This window comes from Scardinius erythrophthalmus, assembly GCF_964197995.2.
Source record: "Scardinius erythrophthalmus genome assembly, chromosome: 12".
NCBI classification, from domain to species: Eukaryota; Metazoa; Chordata; class Actinopteri; order Cypriniformes; family Leuciscidae; genus Scardinius; species Scardinius erythrophthalmus.
In genome coordinates, this window is record NC_138232.1 from 35,827,247 (window position 1) to 35,847,562 (window position 20,316).

Sequence of the window (20,316 nt, forward strand, 5' to 3'; positions counted from 1 at the left end):
TGAAGAGAATTTAGTTTGCATGATGACTGTCAGTTTTAACTTGCTCAAATATGATAGTATAAACAGAGGAATAACGTGGATAGTATTCCATAACAGAGCACAGAAAAGTCCTCTTGGAAAAAAGAAGCGTAATCCCTCTCTATCCCGCTTAATCCCTCACAAGCAAATGAGTCAGCTGGGGGGGAGAGAGAGAGTGTGTAGGAATGTGAGAGAGGAAATTAGGAAGGGAGGGATTGGACAGTCAGGGTGTCTCTAAGAGTGAATGTCTCCTTTCATATTCTTTCAAACATCAATCTATCACAAAACTCCAGTCTTTCAGCTGTTAATTCATCATTACACACAATCAGTGTCACATTCTTATTAAGATTTAATCATTGCTCACCCACTGCATGAGATACAGAACACCTCTCTCTCTTTCTCTCTCTTCCGCTGACCCACTCACACATATTTACCAGCTGATGATCCCAATACATTCTGCGTCACACGTACATGTAATCCTCTTGATTAAAACAGTGGAGTGAATGACACATTCTGACTTGTTTTTTGATTCTCATCACACTTTTTTCACATTTAAAATAAAACTGTTATTTTTTTAACTGTTAATTGGGACTTTAAACAGTTTAAAAAGTAAAGTCATTTGAACACAACATGACCCAGAGCAAGGTTATACTGTTTAGCAGATGCCTATCAACTCATCTCTGTAAAAGCAGACTTTTTAATATATTGAAGCGCCCCATGCTTAAAAATGTTGTATACAGGCATAAGCTGATTGGGGGAAACTGTATCCATTTTCATTATGTTACTTCATCTCGTCCCTCTCTCAACCACCCTATAAAATCAGTTTAAAGTAAAAAGGATAAACAGAAGCCGATACTAACCCTTTAAGGCCAGTCTAAATCAGTCGTTCCAAAGATGTCAAAATTCCTCCATTCTGACAAGGCTGAAAACACAAATATTAAAAATACAACAAACCATTTAATCAGACATAGGATAACAAATAAATAAGCTTATCGACTTTCATAGAGAGTAGAAACACTTACCAAACCCAATGGTCAAGCATCCAATCAAATGATGTGCTAATTGGAAGCTATTTTGGAGATTATACACAAACATGACTTATTATTTTTGCCAGTAAAATATTCTAATTTTCATTTCATTTAATTTTCCCCTTCAAAAAACAAAGTTCAATAGATGGTTTCAACAGTCGCTGATGAAGTTTTAACAGCTTAATGCTGCCACTTCAGTGGAAAAAGACAACTAAGAAAAAATTGATTTTGGTTTATTAAGAACCAGCTATTTTTATGGTAACAGTTTATGATGGTCCACTTTAGACATTCTACCAACTTTAGACATTCTACTATGAAGTACTACAAAGTGATTAACTTTGCACCATGCCGACTTATTCTACTAATCCAAATTTAACCGTCTACTAATCCGAACTTAACCGTCTACTTTATACTAATTACTCTAATAGTTTGTTGACATGTAGTTGCAAAATTACTCATAGTTAGTAGAATGTCTAAAAATGAGCCATCGAAATAAAGGGTAACCTTTTTTTTTAATTCAAACCCCCTAAAAAGTTTTGGAAACAGCTGTAATAAAAGGCCAAGTAGGAGAGTCAAAACAACCATTTTAATTCCCAATCAATGTTTTATTGCCATCTATCTGAATTATGTCATTAAACAATTTGAACATACAATATTCTTCAAAAACGAAACTTTATACATACTTGCACACATACACATACGCACACTCAAACACAGGTTAATATGCACACCTTGGCTCAGCCTAGAAAAACTGGTGTGGGAATACAAACCGTAACTTCCTGTACGCAAAGTACAACATGAATCGTTATATTCATGCAACATCTCATGTGTCAATGGTTGCAAACATCAACAGTCCTTCGCCGTAACAGTTTGCACGATTACATTTAGTAACATACAATCACACACTAGCATCCAAATCCTGATCTCTGATCCGCGGAAATGGGTTTTCTGGCCATTTATTCGAACTCACTGTCCTTCTGGTGCTCTGTACGTGATATACCCCTGCAGATTATCTATGTCGCTCAGATTATCTGTGCTGCAGCCAGATCTAACCATCAAATAAATAAAACAATGTCAATAAAAGGAAATAACGCATTAGGCTGTTGAGCTTTAAAACGTGTGACTCAACTCAAAGCTATTGCTGGGTAAAGAGAGGTATTGACACACATCCATAACACTGTCAGAGGCACTTTTAAGAACACTTCATTAGAAAGAACTGATTTTAGCAGTGAATACTACAGTGCTTGCCTATGTCAAGTGACCTTTCTGCAGTAAAACGCAGAAAATAAATCTCATAACCAAATTAGTTTAGCATGCAAATTGTGGCTCGTTGCTTTGTTCCAGTGTGCCAGTCACATCCACTAAAACACTGCCGACGGTTACTCAGAGATGCAGTTGAAACCATTTGAAGTGTTTTTTAAATAAAGGCTTCAGAAAACTGACTAAAAGAATACTTAAGAGTGCATCAAAAAAAAAACTGCTGGAAACTGTTGTGCAAGTGCATATAGAAAGAACCAAAAAATTTGTGTTGACCCATAAACACTTTCTATTTCTTAGTGTCAACCGTTTAAAATACCAAGTTCAATTTGGCTGAACAAAGAAGCTGGTAAACAAAGACTTGTACATAATAACGCAGGTCACCATCCCTGCACAGTTGGTTAAGAAAGCTCAAAATGGATCAGACGTCAGCAATAAAAGTTTCTTTTCGTGGACATTCAAGCACAAGAAGCACATCATTTTTCATTTATGTGAACAGATTCATGATTTAAGTCCACGGCAGTGTGCTGTTTGCCATGAAAGATGTAATACGATCAGGAAAATGTAGTAGTTTACTTCAAAGATGGAGGTAGATTGCAACCATTATTTCAGATGGCTTACAGTACACTAATGAACTTCATACATCATTAATCGACAACTGGCACTGGATCGACCAGTGTGTGCTTGAAGGGGAGAGGTGACATGCTGTCAAACGTCATACATTCTGAGCCAATTAAGTACAGGCTCTTTAATAAAAGAACAATGAATAATGTATATCTGTAGCATGATGGAATGGCAGCAGTTAAAAAGCCTCAATTATAGCTTTTTGAGCGAGGAAGACACAAAAATGTAACGAATAAATGTAAATAAATGCCAAACCAAAGTCTGACTTGCACATAAACGGGAATATGAGAATGTCAGATTCTAATGGAATCACCCTTCACCGGCCATGTGATCCAGGCTCGGAACATGATTGGCTCCTCACACATCAAGTCCTTTTCTTGAACACTATTGGCTGGTCCGTCATTGCACTGCCTTACCAGATGGGTTTCATTACGTGACTTTCTCGTGCTGGATTTGATAGTAGCATGCCTATACAAAGCAAATCAGATAGATCATGTTTAAAAAATGTCATATTCAATTAATATTTAAAGACCACTGAGGCAGTTTATGATTAGTTGTCTGTTACTAAACAACTTTTACATTCTATAGGTGCGATGTTCAGCAAATTTTTACAGATGAATTCCAGTCATTTGAACGAGAATCTACGGGATTGGGAATATCATGTGAGGGCAAAAGATTTCTATACGCAGATTTCTCAAAGGGTTCAAGTTGGTCATGCGGATTCACCAATAGAAAGTTGCCTGGTTTGAAAGTGACTTCATGCATCGCTACACTACTGACAATTGACAGAGGACCTTTTTTGCTCACAAAATTTTGCCAATCTGATAACTTGAAAGGCAAAGTTTAAGCTAATGTCTGCTATAGTGAATGCAAGAAAAATGATATTTGGCTGAAATTTTACAGAAATTACAAGGATGAAATGATGCTTTAATTATAGCAAAAGTTAAATATATACACTTATATACCCTTATATACACTATTAACATACCTTGAGTGTGGTGAACATGATGCCATGCTCTCCATGTTGAACACATGGATCCATAAGGTCCTCAATGAGACTGACCTCTGACCCCAGATTCCTTATCCTGAGGAAAACAACAGCTGTCAACTAAAACATGCCTTGTTTTTAAAAATGTGTTACTTTCTGAGCTAAAGCACATGCTGATAAAAAAGACTATCTCTAAAAGGAACACATAATCATTTAAAATGATTTCTGAAGGATCATGTGACACTGAAGCCTGGAGTAAATTCTGCTTTGCATCACAGAAATAGATTACATTTTAAAATATATTACAACAAAAAGCTGTTATTTGAAATTGTAACAATATTTCACAAAACCGATTGTTTTTACTGTATTTTTGACTTGGTGAGCATAAGAGAAAGTTTTACCATCCCCCAAATTTGGAAAAGTAGTGTACAATACATACATATTCCAAAAAAAGGGTGCATTAGAAATGCCATGCCATCTTTACCGTGCACGCAGAACAACAAAGAGGAAGACAGGAAACAGGTCATCCATGGACCACAAGAAATCCTGTTTCAGAAGTGTAAGGACTTGCTGGGTTATCTCCTCAAAGGTCAGCTGGATGACCTGAAGCTTATCTGAGGGGGTAAAAGTTGTGCTGTCGAAATAAAAAGAGAAAAAAACCTTGAAAAAAACACACCAGAGAGAGAAACTACAAAAGTTACCAGACCAAAAAAAAAAAAAGATCTCCAACCTTATTTGCTGTAAAGTCTCAACTGCTGAGGCAAAACAGGCGTCTTTAGTGCTTGAGAGAACCTACACACCAACACCCAAAATATTTCCATGAATATTGCTTCATGTTCCAGGTTCTTATTTCAGGTATAATCAGCATTTTGCCTTCAATGAGAGTTTTATGAGATGTTTTAAAGTGCCCCATTATGCTATTTTAAAAGTTTCTAATTTTGTTTTGGAGGTTTCTTATAACAGGTTTACATGCATCCAAGGTCAAAAACACTTTAATGGTCAAATTAGATGTTGTTCGCAGCCAATGAAGACCAGTGTTAGGGGTAACGTATTACAAGTATTACAAGTAATCTGAGTTATGTAATCAGATTACTTTTTCAAATAACTAGTAAAGTAACATTACTTATTGTATTGACTGACACCTCTCCTGTCCCAATGTTGAGAGAAATTGTGAGTAAGTGCAGAGGCGTTGTGTGCGCTGCGTGAACATGATGCTTATTGTAGTTCTAGACTAAATGTGAACATGCATTTACTTATCTCACTTGCACAAAAACAGACTTAGTATTCCTCAAAATGAATCAACAAAATGAAACACAAACTCAGAATATTATACAAGCAAGCCCAGCCCAGGCAAGAAAAAGCAACACATAAGTAAAGTAACACATTACTTTCCATAAAAAGTAACTAAGTAACACAATTAGTTACTTTTTAGGGAGTATCGCAATATTGTAATGCATTACTTTTAAAAGTAACTTTTCCCAACACTATGCAAATTTTTGTACAAACCTATGTATGTACGTTCATGCACAAAGACAGACTGGAATTTCTGACGACTAATTTCAGGAAGTTCAGAATCGGTTCTTCCGTTTGGAAGACAATAACTTAATTTATGGTGCATTTTGAAACTTTGCAGACCTTACATTCACAAACAGCTATATTACACACTACACGAAAAGAAATATCTGAAAAAGCATAATAGGGGCACTTTAAAAAAAATCGTATAGAGTCTCTCTTATAAAAGGACATTTTTAAATACCTGTTGTTTTTCTCCATGTATTGTAACAGTCACAGGCCAGAACTTCCTATAAAAACAGTTGTTAGTGGCAGTAAGATGGATCACAATCAAATCCAAGTATGTCTCATTGTAGTTGTGTGTGGGACTCACTGTTGCACCCCGAGGAAGGCGAGCAGCGCCAGGTCTGGTTGTTTGTTGAGTCGGAGCACACACTCCCAGTACACATCATCCTCCTTCTCTTTCTCTAAAGCGTAGAGAGTGAAGAGAGGAGGATAGAGACGTGGCAACAGCACCGGCAGGAGGAGAGCAGAGCTGCTGACCACACACCTGCCACACACACACACACATCATATGACTACTAAAAAAAAAAATGTGTTAAAGACAACAGCTCATAAAAGCACAGGTAAATCATCTGAATTTATGAAAGGATGAGATAAAAGGTCAAAATTATGAGATAAAAAGCCAATGATATAAAAAGTCGAAATTATATCTCAACTGTGTCAATTTAAACTTTTATCAAAATTATGATTATCAAAGCATGATTTTTTTTCTTATGCGGTGGAAATGGGCTTACAGAGGTTGCGCCTATAAAATTTACTAATTTATCAAATATAAGTATTACCTCATGGTGATTTAATATGTAAGCATTTTTTGTTTCACTTCCAGTAAAAAAGCTAACTGTGACAAACAAATTACAGTTGTACTCGCACAGTAATATCAGAATTTGGTCAAGGTATTATTTTTCTGATAATATTATATCTGATGAGATCATGATATCTTACATACCCGGGTTTAGGAGACTCAAGCTGTTTCCCAGCAGGGTCTGAGCCGGCCGTCTCTTTTGGAGGGTCAGCCAATGAACCTCCTTCCTCAGGCAGATCAGGGAAGAGGAATCTAAACACAAACACACACACATAAATATTCATGGAAAAGACATTTAAAACAGACTTTGTTGTCAGTTTAAAAGCACTTACCTGACGAGCTGGAAGATGCGGCTGAGATAGGACTTGATCTCATTGACGGCCTGGGGCAGTAATCTGCGGTTGGCCCCAACACCAACGTATGTCATACGGTACACCGAAACCAATGTCTCCACCAGTCGACCCAGAGGATGCAGTGGGGTATCACATGCCTAGGGTCAAACATTAGGGGTCAGTGACATATAGTGCAAAATCATCACACAACTCCTAGAGGAGCAAAGAGGGACAAAATACACTAGAAAGACATAATTATGTTAAGAAAATGTGGTTATTATCAGTTAATTGATGACAAGAGGCAATGCTTACCTTGACGAGGTACCGGCGGATTGTTTGATACACCTCTAAAGTCACAGGACCCACATGATGAGGGATAAACTCAAGACTCTCCAGTGTTTTGTGATGAGAGCGACTCAGCAACTCTGGACTAAAAAACAAACACACACGTTCACATGCTATTTGAAACGTCCTACTTCCCACTTCTGAAGTAATGATTACAAGATCGCCGTATTCAAATGATTTGTTGTCGGAAGGATCAGGAATCAAGGAAGACACCAGGTTTATTCTTGCCTATTTATTGGGAAAATCTTATTAAAGCCAAAAATATTTAGCATCCTATTCATTGCCAACCATATAAACATTGACCACGCTATCTAGATAACCTGCTTGCTGACAATTCTGGAATTTCTCAGTGTATAAAACATGCAATACGCTTTAAATGAATATTCATATATGCAAATATGCACTTCTTTAACGACAGGACAAGGTGATGTAGTTGTTGTGGAAAAAAACTAATAAAGAATCCCAGTCACAGCAGCAATCATCCATTTAAGCCCTACCCTTTGGTTACACTTTATTTTAAGGTGTCATTGTTATAGTGTAATTATATTTTAATACTGAGTAATATTAAGCAACTACATGTACTTCCTATAGGTAGTTGCATGTAATTATGCATAATTTACAGCTATTACTATGGTAAGTACATGTAACATATGTAACAAGGACACCGTAAAATAAAGTGTTGCCATTTTTTCTGCTTTGAGTTCTTGGTTGTCAGCTTAGCAACATGCTTATGTCAGGCTCTACTGGAATCAACTGTGAGTGCATATGTGCAAGTGTACCTGTCTCTTTGCTGTCTCAGGTTAGCAGTGAGCGCTACAGCAATGTTGTCCCACGCTGTAGTGGTTTGCCCTTGTCCGGGAGAATCACAACCTAGCCTGTTCCAGCACTCCACGAACACGGCCTTCCACTTGTCTTCGGAGTGAACTGCTAACCTGCCCAGTTTACTGCAGACAATCACAATCACACATAGATATAGGCTCTCTATCAAAAATGACCATGTCACTTAACATTTGAATATGCTACACAGTTCAACACATGCTCTTACAGTGCATGAGCCTTCTCCTTGTCTGAGTCGTAAAGGCTGGGTTTGTAGTAGGAACCTGACATCTTTAGTCCAGTTCCCCAAACCCCACTAAAAGAGCCTTCGATATAGTCTCCATTCGGCATGGTCAACATGCCCTGCAGAAAGAGAAGATGACAGGCTTGTTTATGTGAACATACACCACCATTTAAAGGTGCAGTAAGCGATTTCTGAGAACACTGTTGACACCCAAACAAACACACCACTCCCCTCATTGCTCCGCCTCCAAAATAAGGAAAGGCTTGTTTTCATTGGTGTTCATTTTAATTTTCAAGAGCATTTTTTCAGAAATTGCTAACTGCACCTTTAAAAGTTAGTAAATGCAAAGCTGTTACAACTTAAAAAACAGCTTTCTGTTATAAATATTTTCAAATGCAATTTATTCCTGTTTTGGCAAAGCTAAATTTTTAGCATCATTACTCCAGTCTGCAGTGTCACATGATCCTTCAGAAATCATTCTGATATGCAAATTTGCTGCTCAAGACCTTTCCTATTATCTTCAATGCTGTGTAACATTTTTGTGGAAACTATGATAATTTTTTTTCAGGATTATTTGATGAACAGAACATTTTCCAAAAGAGTTTATTAAAAAATATACATTTCTTTAAAAAAATATATATATATATATTAATACCCCCAAACTTTTGAACGGTAGCGTAGATGTGTGTGCATACAAGTGTTTGTGAGCATTATAAATCACCTTTCCATTTAGAGTCCAGTCTTCTGAAAATTCCCCTTCAAATGTGGTGTCATCTTCAGACAGTAGCACCCCAGTCCCCTTGGAGAGAAACAAATTACAAGATTAAAAAAAGTATTTTTTTATACTTTTCAAGCAAAAAAGTAATTATACTTATGTCAGGTTTTGTCATTTTTGTAGGTTCAAAAACAGTAAAACTTAATGTGTGGGGAAAAAAACAGGAGCTATATTTTGTAGTGAAAAGATGGCACTTATTCAAATATAATTTTAACAAAAAATTATAACCATAATATTTGATAAATATTGTGTGACAACTGTTAAATAAAAGCAATAATGCTCAAGAGGCCATTATATATTGTGAATATGGTCATAATCAAGCATGGCTTATCATACAGAGTACCTACTTTGCTTAAATAAAACCAAATGTGTGAGTGTGAACCTCACCATCATTTTGTTGTTGCTAAAAGCACCTTCATAGTAGAGGCCGAATTGTGTAACAACAACTCCGTTCCCCTGACGCTGATCATCCAGCCACATGCCCATGTACTTCTCCCCTCTGACACAAACAACAGTTAGTATAGAGCATATATACTTACTCTTGTCTTAATGTGTGTAATATGTTTAAAGACCCCCTGTGGTGAAAAACAAGTTTATAATGTTGTTAATATGTCAATGTGGTGCTTTTAATATGCTTTGAACTACCATTGCTGAGCATTTTCTTCTTAAAACTGCGGTGAACCAAAGACAGTCTCAAAAACGTGGTTTGAAATCACTGGTGTTTCTGACGTCACAAACTACCTTGTAGAGCCCTGCGCGGGACTGTTTTCTTCATCCCGCTCCCGCCCGCGCCCGCCGAATTTCTGACCATTACCGCCCGCTCCCGCAACGTATGTGTTTCACTCCCGCCCGCTCCCGCACTATGTATGTCCACTCCCGCCCGCACCCGCAAAACTCTGAGAATTTATTCCCGCACAATAATAGAGATGCATTGATTTTGTGTCTTCTCCCGTCCCGCAGAAAAAAACACATATTTGTATTGCTATTATTAAAGAGATTCATGGGGTTGTTTGTTTCGTTTCCCTGGCCGGCATAGCCTACTGGACACATACACACAGGATAATGGAGGAAATCGAGTGTGCTGTTTTTGGATGGTTTTGTTTTCGTTTTTGCTGTTTTTTATTCAGGATACTCTGTCTTGCGCGTGCAATGATGACGCAGTGAATAGTGATGCTTCTCTCTGAACAATCAGCAGTCTGCCGTGTTTTCATGTCACATTTTAGTATCGCCTAAGCTCGCTCAGAACCCCGCCGGAGGGGGTACGAAAAAAAGTACCTGGAAGCAGATACAGTTACAACTTTTACACAGTGGAAAACCAAACAAAGGCGAGTAGAGTCGAGCCGCGCCGAGCCGAGGCGAGCTGGTTCTGTGTAGTGGAAAAGCGCCATTATTGACATCTCCATCATGTTGCAAGGCTACCTCCCGATCCCGCAGTGTTTTTTTTAGCCGCCCATTCCCGCCCGCAGCAAAGTTCAAACCGCCCGCTCCCGCGAGATTTGCGTTGGGTCCCGCGGGACCCGGCGGGACTCAATCCCAATGCAGCCCTCTACTACCTTGTCACCAATCACGTCAAAAAGTGGATCTCTGAGCTGGTGCGAGTGAGTGGAGGCAGGGCTAATTTGCATATTCATAAAATATTCAAGCTATTTTAAAGGGATACTTCACCGATTAGCATTAAGCTTTGTATCAGTGGAAACTGGGTAGTATTTTCAAATGACCGTGCTTCCCTCCCTCATGTCCCCCTGAGACGAGAGATTTCTGTATTGTGTCTGGAAAAAAACTCAGATGACGCAAAAATCATCATTTTGCGTCATCAGAGGCTTTTTTGGCCAGAGGCGAGAGACTACAGCCAGTAGTAGAAGCTCATTCCGCATGTTTTCAACCCGCCCATAAGGGGTGGGATTTCACGATAAAACGGCGTCTTTTCAGTTTCGAGTCAACTATAGCCTAGTTGTATCATTTCTTCCGATACTGCCCTCTGTAACTGGTAGGCGTGGCTTGGGTGTGGCCTCGTAGGGCAGCGAAGCAAGTGCATTCTGGGAGTTGTTGTCTTTCATCCACATGAGCCAAAAATACATTTTCTGGCTTTTCTCAGTCTAGAAGGCACCAACTTCTATAATAATTTCACATTTCTACTACATAAATGACCCAATTTAAATACACATTCATCTTTCTATTGGTGAAATATCCCTTTAAGGCATTTGTTTTCAAGGAAAAAACTTTTAAAGATGTAATTTTGGTGATCTAAAGCCCTATTCGGACGGGACTAGTTTTCCAAACGACGTTTGAGTTACAATTCTTATCAACCTACGTCTGTGATTTCATGTACGGATTCGGACGGGACTAACATCTCCGTGTTTATTACCGAGGTAGGAGTGTCTGTTTTACATGTGGGCATTGCAGAAGATCACGTGTTCAGAATGCGTGGATTGCGTATGGTCATTTGAAATTAAGTACTTTTAAAATTAAGCACTTTGAAATATAAAGTAAAACGTCCTAACGTATTTAGTGTTTTGTAAACCTTTTATAAAAATTGTAGTATAAAAAAAAACTAAACATAGATTTATCATCATGATTTTATAGAACTGGGTTCTTATAATAAACCCACCGGAATAAAAAGTTTTAACTTACACGTTAAATATAATTTACACGTTATGTAATTAAGTGCAGAAATGAAAGTAATCTTACCTGAAACTGATATTACAGTAGCCAGTCTTAACAGTTTACGTGATTTGGCTCTTCTTGTTGATTTCATTTTTTATTTAATTTTTTTCTTCGCAGTGTAGGCTACCAAACACATTTACATCCATTATCGGTGCGCAAAAAGCAGAAACTTGAATACCGGCGCGATAGTGAGAGATTGTATGGCAGTTCACGTTGACCAAAACACATAAGAAAAAGCGTTTTGGAAAAAAAATGTCCGGTAATCACAGACATTCGCATTCGGACGGGATTAGATTTCTCTGAGGACCGCCGAGTTTGACGAAAAACAGTAGGTAATTTGCTCTGGAATTTTTACAGAGGTCGTTTGGGAAAAAGACAGACATGGCAGATTCGGACAGGATTAAAATCTCAAAGTACGTCTGTGAAACAGGTATTTCTCTAACGTCCCCCTGTGAAACTAGTCCCGTCCGAATAGGGCTAAAGATGAGTTTTAAGGGATACAATTATTGACTACAGGGCGACTTTAATACATTTCAATTCAAGTCATATAAATGCCACAACTATTATGCAACCTCAACCCTTCTTGTCTATTTGCATACCTGGTGATGTCATCAAAAACTCCATAGCCAGATTTTTTGTCGTACTGCCACTGGCCGATGAAGACACTGGGAGAGGTGGAATTCAGCTTCCCACTACGCAACATCCCATGACCATGACGCATGTTATCTTGAAACGAGCCCTCGTACACTTCACCAGATACATACCTGAACACAAACACACACTCTCTCTGTCAGTTCCATGAAATCATATCACAATTTGATTTACACAGTTTATATGTTTTTTTTATTTACTTTTTTTTTATATTTTTTATATTTATTTTACTTATCAAAACTCAAAAGACTTGCACTTGCCATCACAGAAATGATATTTGAATTTATATTAAAAATAAAAATAAATTAATCATATTTTACAATATTACTGTTTTTATTGTATTTTTGATCAAAGAAATGCAGACTTTGTGAGCATAAGAGACTTCTGTAAAAAAAACATAAAAAAATCGTACAGACCCAAACCTTTTAAAAACGGTAGTGTACATACAGAAATAAACATTTACATTACAGAAAAATAATACAAACACACAACCACCAACCTGAACGTTCCAAAGCCATGCATCTTGCCATCCTTCCATTGCCCTTGGTAATGATCACAGCTGTTCAGGTTTTTGTTCGGCACAACATAATCTCCAAATCTGCAAAGGAAACAATAATTGAAATACTTCCAGAAATGGAAAATAAGAGAAGTCAGCATAATAATCTGAAAAAAAAAAACTAACCCATCTTCAAGGCCATTCTTGAATGTCCCTGTGTACATTCGCCCATCGAGCCATTTGACCACGCCCCTAGAATACACACATAGCCAATCATCATCTCTCTTTTAAGAAGACTTTCACACCCACAGTTCCCTGTCCAATGACCTACCGCCCGTGGGGTTTCCCTGAGACCCAACGGCCCTCATACGTGGCCTCCTTGAGCCGACTGTCTTTGTAGAACGTGTACGATGCCGTCCGTGAAATGGGCGGGTCTGCTCTCTGTGTCACCCCTGTAGAAGGCGGTATCCCATCATGCCCCAGTCCGCTAAGCGCCTGCTCCACCGCCTGGTTTATAGAACGAAACCACTTCGCCTGGGAAGCAGGACATCACCGTTTAACCAACTATGCATGCTCGTTTCTGTAAAGCTCATTATCATTTCGAGTCGAGCTGGGTCTACCTTTTCAGCCGGAGAAGAGGCCAGCAGAGTGAATGTCTCTTCTGGTGAAGTCACTTTTAAACCATATCTGCACAAAACAACACAAATCAACACTGTATATGTTGTTTTATATACACTTTACTACTAAATAATGCTAATATAAATGACTGGCACACTCACAGGCCCGTGTTCTCCTCAGGAATCGGCTCCACCCACAGAGTAGCCAATGGGAAGATGTGATGAGTGGAAAACTGGGAGAGATTAAAAAAAGAACAAACTAAAGCAAGAACAATATCCTGAAAATGAATGCACTAGGAATGTACCCAATTCTGCTGCCCATTCCTGATCAGTGATGCACAATATATCAGTACCATATCAGTTATCAGCAGATATTAGGATATATATATATATATATATATATATATATATATATATATATATATATATATAGATTGATTTAATATTTAATTGTGCATGTATTTCCCCTGTTTTTTTGTTTTGTTTTGATTTTCATTTAGATTACCTTTGTCTCACTCAAAGTTATTTAAAAACACTAATAACTTAAATGACTTTATTACAATTTAATCTATGGCAATTGGCAAATGTCAAAATAAATATCCATATGTCATACTCTTACACTCCCGTTCAAAAGTTTAACAGATTTTTTGTTTTCTTACCAAGGCTGCATTTATTTGATAAAAAATAAAGGAAAAAAACGTAATAATGTAAAATATTATTTCAATTTAAAATAACTGTTTTCTATTTTAATATATTTTAAAATGTAATTTACTCCTGTGATGGCAAAGCTGAATTTTCAGCATCATTACTCCAGTGTTCAGCGTCACATGATCAATTTAATGCATCATTGCTGAATAAAAGCATTAATTTCTTTAAAAAAAACATACTTAAAGGACTTCATTTAGATTTGTGATTTATTTTTATTTTATTTAGGCAAAAAAGTACAGAATCTGAATATCTGAAATTTAGATTTCGGATGTCATATGGTTTATTTACAAGTGTCAAGCTAAACTTTATCTGGTAAACCAACTGTGAATCGATTTACAGTTGTTGACTTACATAACTGTAGTTTTTTAAAATGTAAAATATTAAACATTGTTCTTTTTCCTGAGAGCATATTTTTGTTCTTTTAGGATGGAAAGGGATAATGCTGATGAAAGACAGACACATATATACACTGTAAGAGGTGTCAAGGGAAAAAAAACAGGGATATAAAATAATGGATTATCATCTCAAATACTGATACATTCACTAAGACAAGAATCGGCATTAAACAGAACCACTACTGTATAACATAAAACCATCCAGCACAACATGCCCCTTAAATTACAACCAGATACAGGTACAATTATGCATAAGTGTTATAACATATCTTTAACAAAGGGTTTGCAAGCAGGAAGCCTTGGAATGTACCCAACCAGATGTACTGTCATCTTACTAGAGTTTTAGACCACACAAAAACATTTTGGACAAGGTAGAGTGTAAGCACTACAGGAATTTGTCAAAACTACAGGTTCAAACTGAACTCATTACAAATATACATCATTTATAATAACTGATTACATTCTCTTTAAAGGAATATTTAGTGTCAAATACAACTTAAGTTTTCCTGACAGCATCTCTGACCACAGAAAATCATTTTGATTCGTCCATCAGTTTGAGTAATACGCTTTCTTAAATGTATTTTATGTACCCTATAGGGTTTGTTTTTGGTGTACATTATTTTGTTTTTTTTTATATATGTTGTAATTAACTTGATGCAGCCATATACATTTATATATTTGTTATTGTAATTTAGCTCTTTCTTTAATTTCATAATTCATTTTTTTCTTTATTTTCTTTGTTATTTATGCTTTAAATAAGCACTTTTGGGGTTTCTGTCTCTCCCCGCACAGTATATGGATTCTATTTTCTAGTTATTATTGTATACATTTTATATTGTGCAAATAAATTAAACTAAATGCTTCAAATGGAAGCCTATGGAGAGACAGTACAGCACAAGAAGTTTAAAACATGAACACTGTTGCAAAAGGATAATAATATGACATAACTGACATAATTATCAATAAAGCACTTTTTGGCGGAGCAAACCTCCACCCACAGGAATTAAAGAATTAGTTAACTTCAAAATGAAAATGCTGTCATCATTTACTCAACCTCAAGTTGTTTCAAACCGGTATGAATTTCTTTCTTCTGCTGAACACAAAAATATATATTTTGAAGAATGTCAGTAACCAAACAGTTGATGGACCCTATTGACTTCCATAGTGATTTTTTTCCTACTATGGAAGTCAATGGGGTCCATCAACTGTCACAGACATTCTTCAAAATATCTTCCTTTGTGTTCAGCAGAAGAAAGAAATTCATACAGGTTTGAAACAACTTGAGGGTGAGTAAATTACGTCAGAATATTCATTTTGAAGTAAACTTTTCCTTTAAGTATGTAACGCATAATCAGAAATTCACCCACCTTGAAATTAAGTCTTACTTCAAACTGACTTGCCCCATAGACTTCTATTGTAAGTGCATCAGTTAGTATAGTTAACTAAATTTAAACGTAAAACAATAATTACTTGAAATAAAATAAACACTGATTAGCATACACATATTCCTTTTTTTATTGTAGGACGAGTCAAAATTATTTTCGGATTAATTGGATGCCTCAAGCATTAAATAAAAGCTTTATTTAACTGCTAATATTCCTTTAACAGAAGCATTGACTAAACACTACAGCTGTAGGGTGCATCCTTGGGCACTAGGGGACAGTATGCTATGGAGGAAACTCTTCATTCGTACAGCCCATACTTACAAGACTCTTATAGGGGACCATGCCCTACCAAAACAAAGATAAACATCACTAAAACATCAGTCATTGGAAACAGATTGTTAGTCTGGCCCTATAAGCGAATATAAAAAAGAAGTGAAAGCATTAAGTAAGGAAAGAAGCATGAAACCAACAGAAAAGGCAGAGATAAAGCAGAAACGATACTGAAATGGCGGTGAAACGTACATATAAAGAGACAAACCTGTGCGTGAACAAGCGCATCGTTGAACAGCATGAACCAGTTGACGGAAAAACGCCCCGCGTTCTGAAGAGTCAAAGCCTTATTACTGCTCTCACAGATCAGCCGACGGGATGGTTTACGAAGAGAGTCCTGAGAAAAGAGGAGAACTCTTAATTAACAGCCCGACTTCGTTCACGTTCTCTCTCTCCTCCACAAGTGGACTGAAATAAAACGATCTGCTCAGCAGGAAGAGCACCTGGCTGTGTGGTGTGCATTAAACTGACAGGTAAAGTGCTTCTAAGGGCCTGAGACAACAGCGAGGTGACTCACGGTCATCTTCCCAGGAAAACTCTTCCAGAAGTGGAGCGTGCACTCGGCTTCCTTCCTCCTCCTCTTCAGATGAAGAGCCATTGACTCATACTTTGAACAGGCATCCTGCAGCTTCTGATAATCCACAGTACTCTGCCACACAGAGACAGAAATGAGATTTATGTAATGATAGTGTTTCGACTGAAAATCAGTGGAAACTGCAACTCTGCCAGTATTGCTATTTTTGAATAGAATGAAAATTATGCACATTTATTTATTTATTTTTTTGCTTTTACAGGTTGGTTCAGTTTATCATTTGATAACAAAATTAGTAACCCGACCAATCTGAATAAGTAAAAAAAAAGGCATATTTATCTAAATATTATTTTATGTATTTTATGTGTTATTTTATATGTGTATATATTATTATATTTATATATATTATATATGTCTTGTGTGTGTGTGTGTGTGTGTGTGTGTGTGTGTATGTATATATATATATATATATACACACACACAACACACACTGTATATACACACGCATACACATATTGATACATATATATTTATGAGTATATGTATGTATACACAGACATGCATTGCACACACAGACATAATATGTTATGTAAACAAAAACTTTTGTTAGATAAGATTAATTCTGATTACTCGATTTGACAGCTTATATATATATGAAGAGTTCAGATGCAAAAGCCTCTAAATGCCATCTGAAATTTTCTTCTAGAATTATCATTTTTATCAAGCTCGTATATTTAAGTTCAGTAATTTCACTTAAATGACAATTAATAGGTAATCTTCATTGCCATTTAAGTGTAATTATTGAATTTAAATATACGAGCTTGATAAAAATGATCATTCTATAAGAAAATTTCAGATGGCATTTAGAAGCTTTTGCATCTGAACTCTTCATATATATATATATATATATATATACAGTATATATTTTTTCTTATTCAGGATTAATGCGTTTATCATTTTGTATGCTTAATGAGAAGTTTTATATTAGGTGATATTTAAATTTTATTTGTGCTTAATTTCAGTCAAAAGTGGTTCTAATAAGTATTTTCTCAGACCACTGTTGTATTAGTTGTTTATGAAGACGAATCAGAGCCAGCAAAACATTACAATGTTCCTTTACATTACCACATTATGGTTTCATGCTGTAACAATAAAACTGGAAAACGTGGATGTGAAATGAAAGTTTTCCAGTGTTTCCAGTAAGTACCCACCACCTCATAGCAGGTAGCCAGTTTTAGCAGCAGTCGTCCATATTCATGCAGGTGCTTTATGGGCAGGTAAAAGAGATGTGGCAGAACATCCGCTAAGGGCAAACCCTCTTCAGAACATTCAGACAACCTCTGAACAACCTCTGCCCCTTTGCCAAACACATCACTATAAAACAGAGTCAAACAGACAGATTATTGTTAATCTAAATCAATCTGTAATCATGTTAACTTGAGATCTTTTCTAGAATTTTGCAGCAAGTGCTTTGGAAAGCATTTGGGACAGGGCATTACACACACATACGCCACTTACTGGCAAGGTTTGACAAGGGCTTGGAATCCTCCCATGACTAAAAGATCACCCACAGCACAACAGTACCTGCATGACACAATAAGAAAGATAAGAGCATTATTACAGCTAGGAAAACCAGCTGACTTGTGAAGAAGGGTACAACATTTTTGAGCAATAAACTCCCATGAATTTTACAATCATTTATTACAGAATAATATTTTTTAATGACCGTATAGAGAGACTGCAGCCAGAAAGAGTACTTTCTAGTTAATAGAATAAAAGTATTTAAAAAAGAGATTCCCATGACTTTTATTTAATTTAAAGTGCCCCTATTATGCTATTTTAAAGGTCGACAGTATGAAGCAAACTCTTCCAGTCTCAGCTACAAATACAACATTTGACGGTCAAAGTTGTTCGCGGGCAGCCAATGAAGACCATTGGCATTATGCAAATTTGTTACAAACCTACAAAGGTTAGCGCAAGTAAGACTGGAATTACTGACGACACGTTTCAGGCAGTTCAGAACCTCTGACTCTTAAAATATAATGACTTTCAAAGAAAATTGAAACTTATGATCATCTTAAACAACGTAAAGGTCCAACTGAGGTTCTGTCTGATTAAAGACATTTGAGGATTTTCTTTTTTCAATTATACATCATATTAGAAGTATTAAACATGTAAAGCTGGAATATATTTCTTATGAATTAGAAGTTAATTCAGTAAAGCTCTGTAGAGAAAATAACTTGCTGAAAACATCCTGAAATTCAGAAACTGACTTCAAGTTACTGTGTTTATCTAGTCAGAATGATTATCTGTTTATCTGGTCAGACTGTTTATCTGTTTATCTGTGTTTATCTGGCTCTTTCCAGTGGCGAAACAAATTGATGAACATTGAACAGGCAATGCTATTTAAACATGTCTGATATTGTGTTGAATATAGTGATGGCTGTGACACATCTACACAGTACACTTTAAAGAGCAATTAAAATCCTGTACTTCATGTTATGTCATTATAAATGAGCATGGGGTAACGAACAACCTTCAACCTCTTATTCCATCCGCTGAGGTAACCACTTCATGACTTCAGATTCTTTAATCGTGTGTGTGTGTGTGCTGTATACTTGCTCTGAATATGTGTCCAGGAACAGATGTGCGTCGTCAAGAATAACAAGACCTCGTATATCGCGCGAACGCCGCAGGAAAGAGGTTAGAAAGGCCGAGTTTTGACCCGTGAGCTGAGACAGCCGACTCAGTCGTCCAATCAGATTTTGCAGCAGCCCTGCAGTGGACTGACCGAGGCCGGAGCTAAGCGAATCTTAAAAAAAGAAAAAAGAAAAATAAATAACGTAAGATCTAAAAATCCCAAATGATTATCCAGACACACAGGACAAACATTTCTTGTTTTGGGCTATATATCTAAAAATTGAGCAACATTTCTAATAATTCTGAACACAAAAATACTTACAGTTTTAAGTATAACTGCATAATAAAAAATATTTAATAAAAAAAAGGCTTACAGATAGCCATCTTTAAATATCTACACCATATTATATTATAGTATATAGGTGTTAGTTTAGCATCATTAACATACCATTTTTGTTAATATTTTGAATTAGATTATATTTTTATATTTTCACTTTAAATTTTAGTTCAAAATAATATAAATGTTTTGTATATTTGTAATTTGTATTATATTGTCTATAGAGTATTTAATAATTGTTATTTATTAGTTTTAATTATTTTAGTACTGAGAAATTTTGCCTTGGTTTTTTTACATTAGTTAGTTATTAGTTTAATTATTAGTTTCAAACATTAGTTTCATTTCAAGTAACACATTTTTGCATGGTTTTACATTTAGTTAAAAATAATAACCTTGTTGCACACATCAAGAGATTGTAAATTATTTCATTCATTTCACTTTCACTGAATTAGACCATCATTTTACAGCTTGTGCAGGGCTATAATGAAGATATGTTAATGAAAGTCTAAATCAGAGAACAAAAACTGTCTCACACACACACACACTGTCATACCCAGTTTGAGCAATGGCTGGAGCAGAAGACTCTTGATATTGCTGAGTTTGCAGTAATATTTCCTCTCGGCAGCCGCCAGCTCATGCAGACTAGCAATAAAACCCATTACATTACGATCCGTCAGCGCCGCACATGTCCGTCCACCTGCACACACACTGCTTACATAGCCCAACTACCACACACACACAATAAAAAGAGACATAG

At 36.4% G+C, this 20,316-nt stretch overlaps 1 protein-coding gene across 7 annotated transcripts in view; it reads right to left on the minus strand.

The window, feature by feature from the left end:
* Positions 1-1,633: 1,633 nt before the first annotated feature.
* The window catches only part of als2b (alsin Rho guanine nucleotide exchange factor ALS2 b), a 30,744-nt gene continuing 12,061 nt past the window's right edge, over positions 1,634-20,316 (minus strand). For 4 of the 7 annotated variants that reach the window (XM_081381209.1, XM_081381207.1, XM_081381208.1 and 1 more), the window contains 26 exons: positions 20,113-20,284; positions 19,205-19,394; positions 18,101-18,166; positions 17,794-17,956; positions 16,568-16,699; positions 16,259-16,387; positions 16,042-16,065; positions 13,395-13,465; positions 13,236-13,302; positions 12,947-13,149; positions 12,802-12,867; positions 12,619-12,717; positions 12,068-12,232; positions 9,192-9,303; positions 8,751-8,828; positions 8,015-8,148; positions 7,749-7,913; positions 6,937-7,054; positions 6,625-6,782; positions 6,437-6,544; positions 5,801-5,977; positions 5,672-5,717; positions 4,646-4,707; positions 4,400-4,549; positions 3,916-4,012; positions 1,634-3,395 (listed from right to left, as the gene is read on the minus strand). In XM_081381209.1, the coding sequence (XP_081237335.1) occupies positions 3,357-3,395; positions 3,916-4,012; positions 4,400-4,549; positions 4,646-4,707; positions 5,672-5,717; positions 5,801-5,977; positions 6,437-6,544; positions 6,625-6,782; positions 6,937-7,054; positions 7,749-7,913; positions 8,015-8,148; positions 8,751-8,828; positions 9,192-9,303; positions 12,068-12,232; positions 12,619-12,717; positions 12,802-12,867; positions 12,947-13,149; positions 13,236-13,302; positions 13,395-13,465; positions 16,042-16,065; positions 16,259-16,387; positions 16,568-16,699; positions 17,794-17,956; positions 18,101-18,166; positions 19,205-19,394; positions 20,113-20,284 (2,991 nt within the window). In that variant the 3' untranslated portion in view covers positions 1,634-3,356. The remainder of the gene's footprint in view (positions 3,396-3,915; positions 4,013-4,399; positions 4,550-4,645; positions 4,708-5,671; positions 5,718-5,800; positions 5,978-6,436; positions 6,545-6,624; positions 6,783-6,936; positions 7,055-7,748; positions 7,914-8,014; positions 8,149-8,750; positions 8,829-9,191; positions 9,304-12,067; positions 12,233-12,618; positions 12,718-12,801; positions 12,868-12,946; positions 13,150-13,235; positions 13,303-13,394; positions 13,466-16,041; positions 16,066-16,258; positions 16,388-16,567; positions 16,700-17,793; positions 17,957-18,100; positions 18,167-19,204; positions 19,395-20,112; positions 20,285-20,316) is intronic. The other 3 variants (XM_081381210.1, XM_081381211.1, XM_081381206.1) reach the window with 1 other exon arrangement.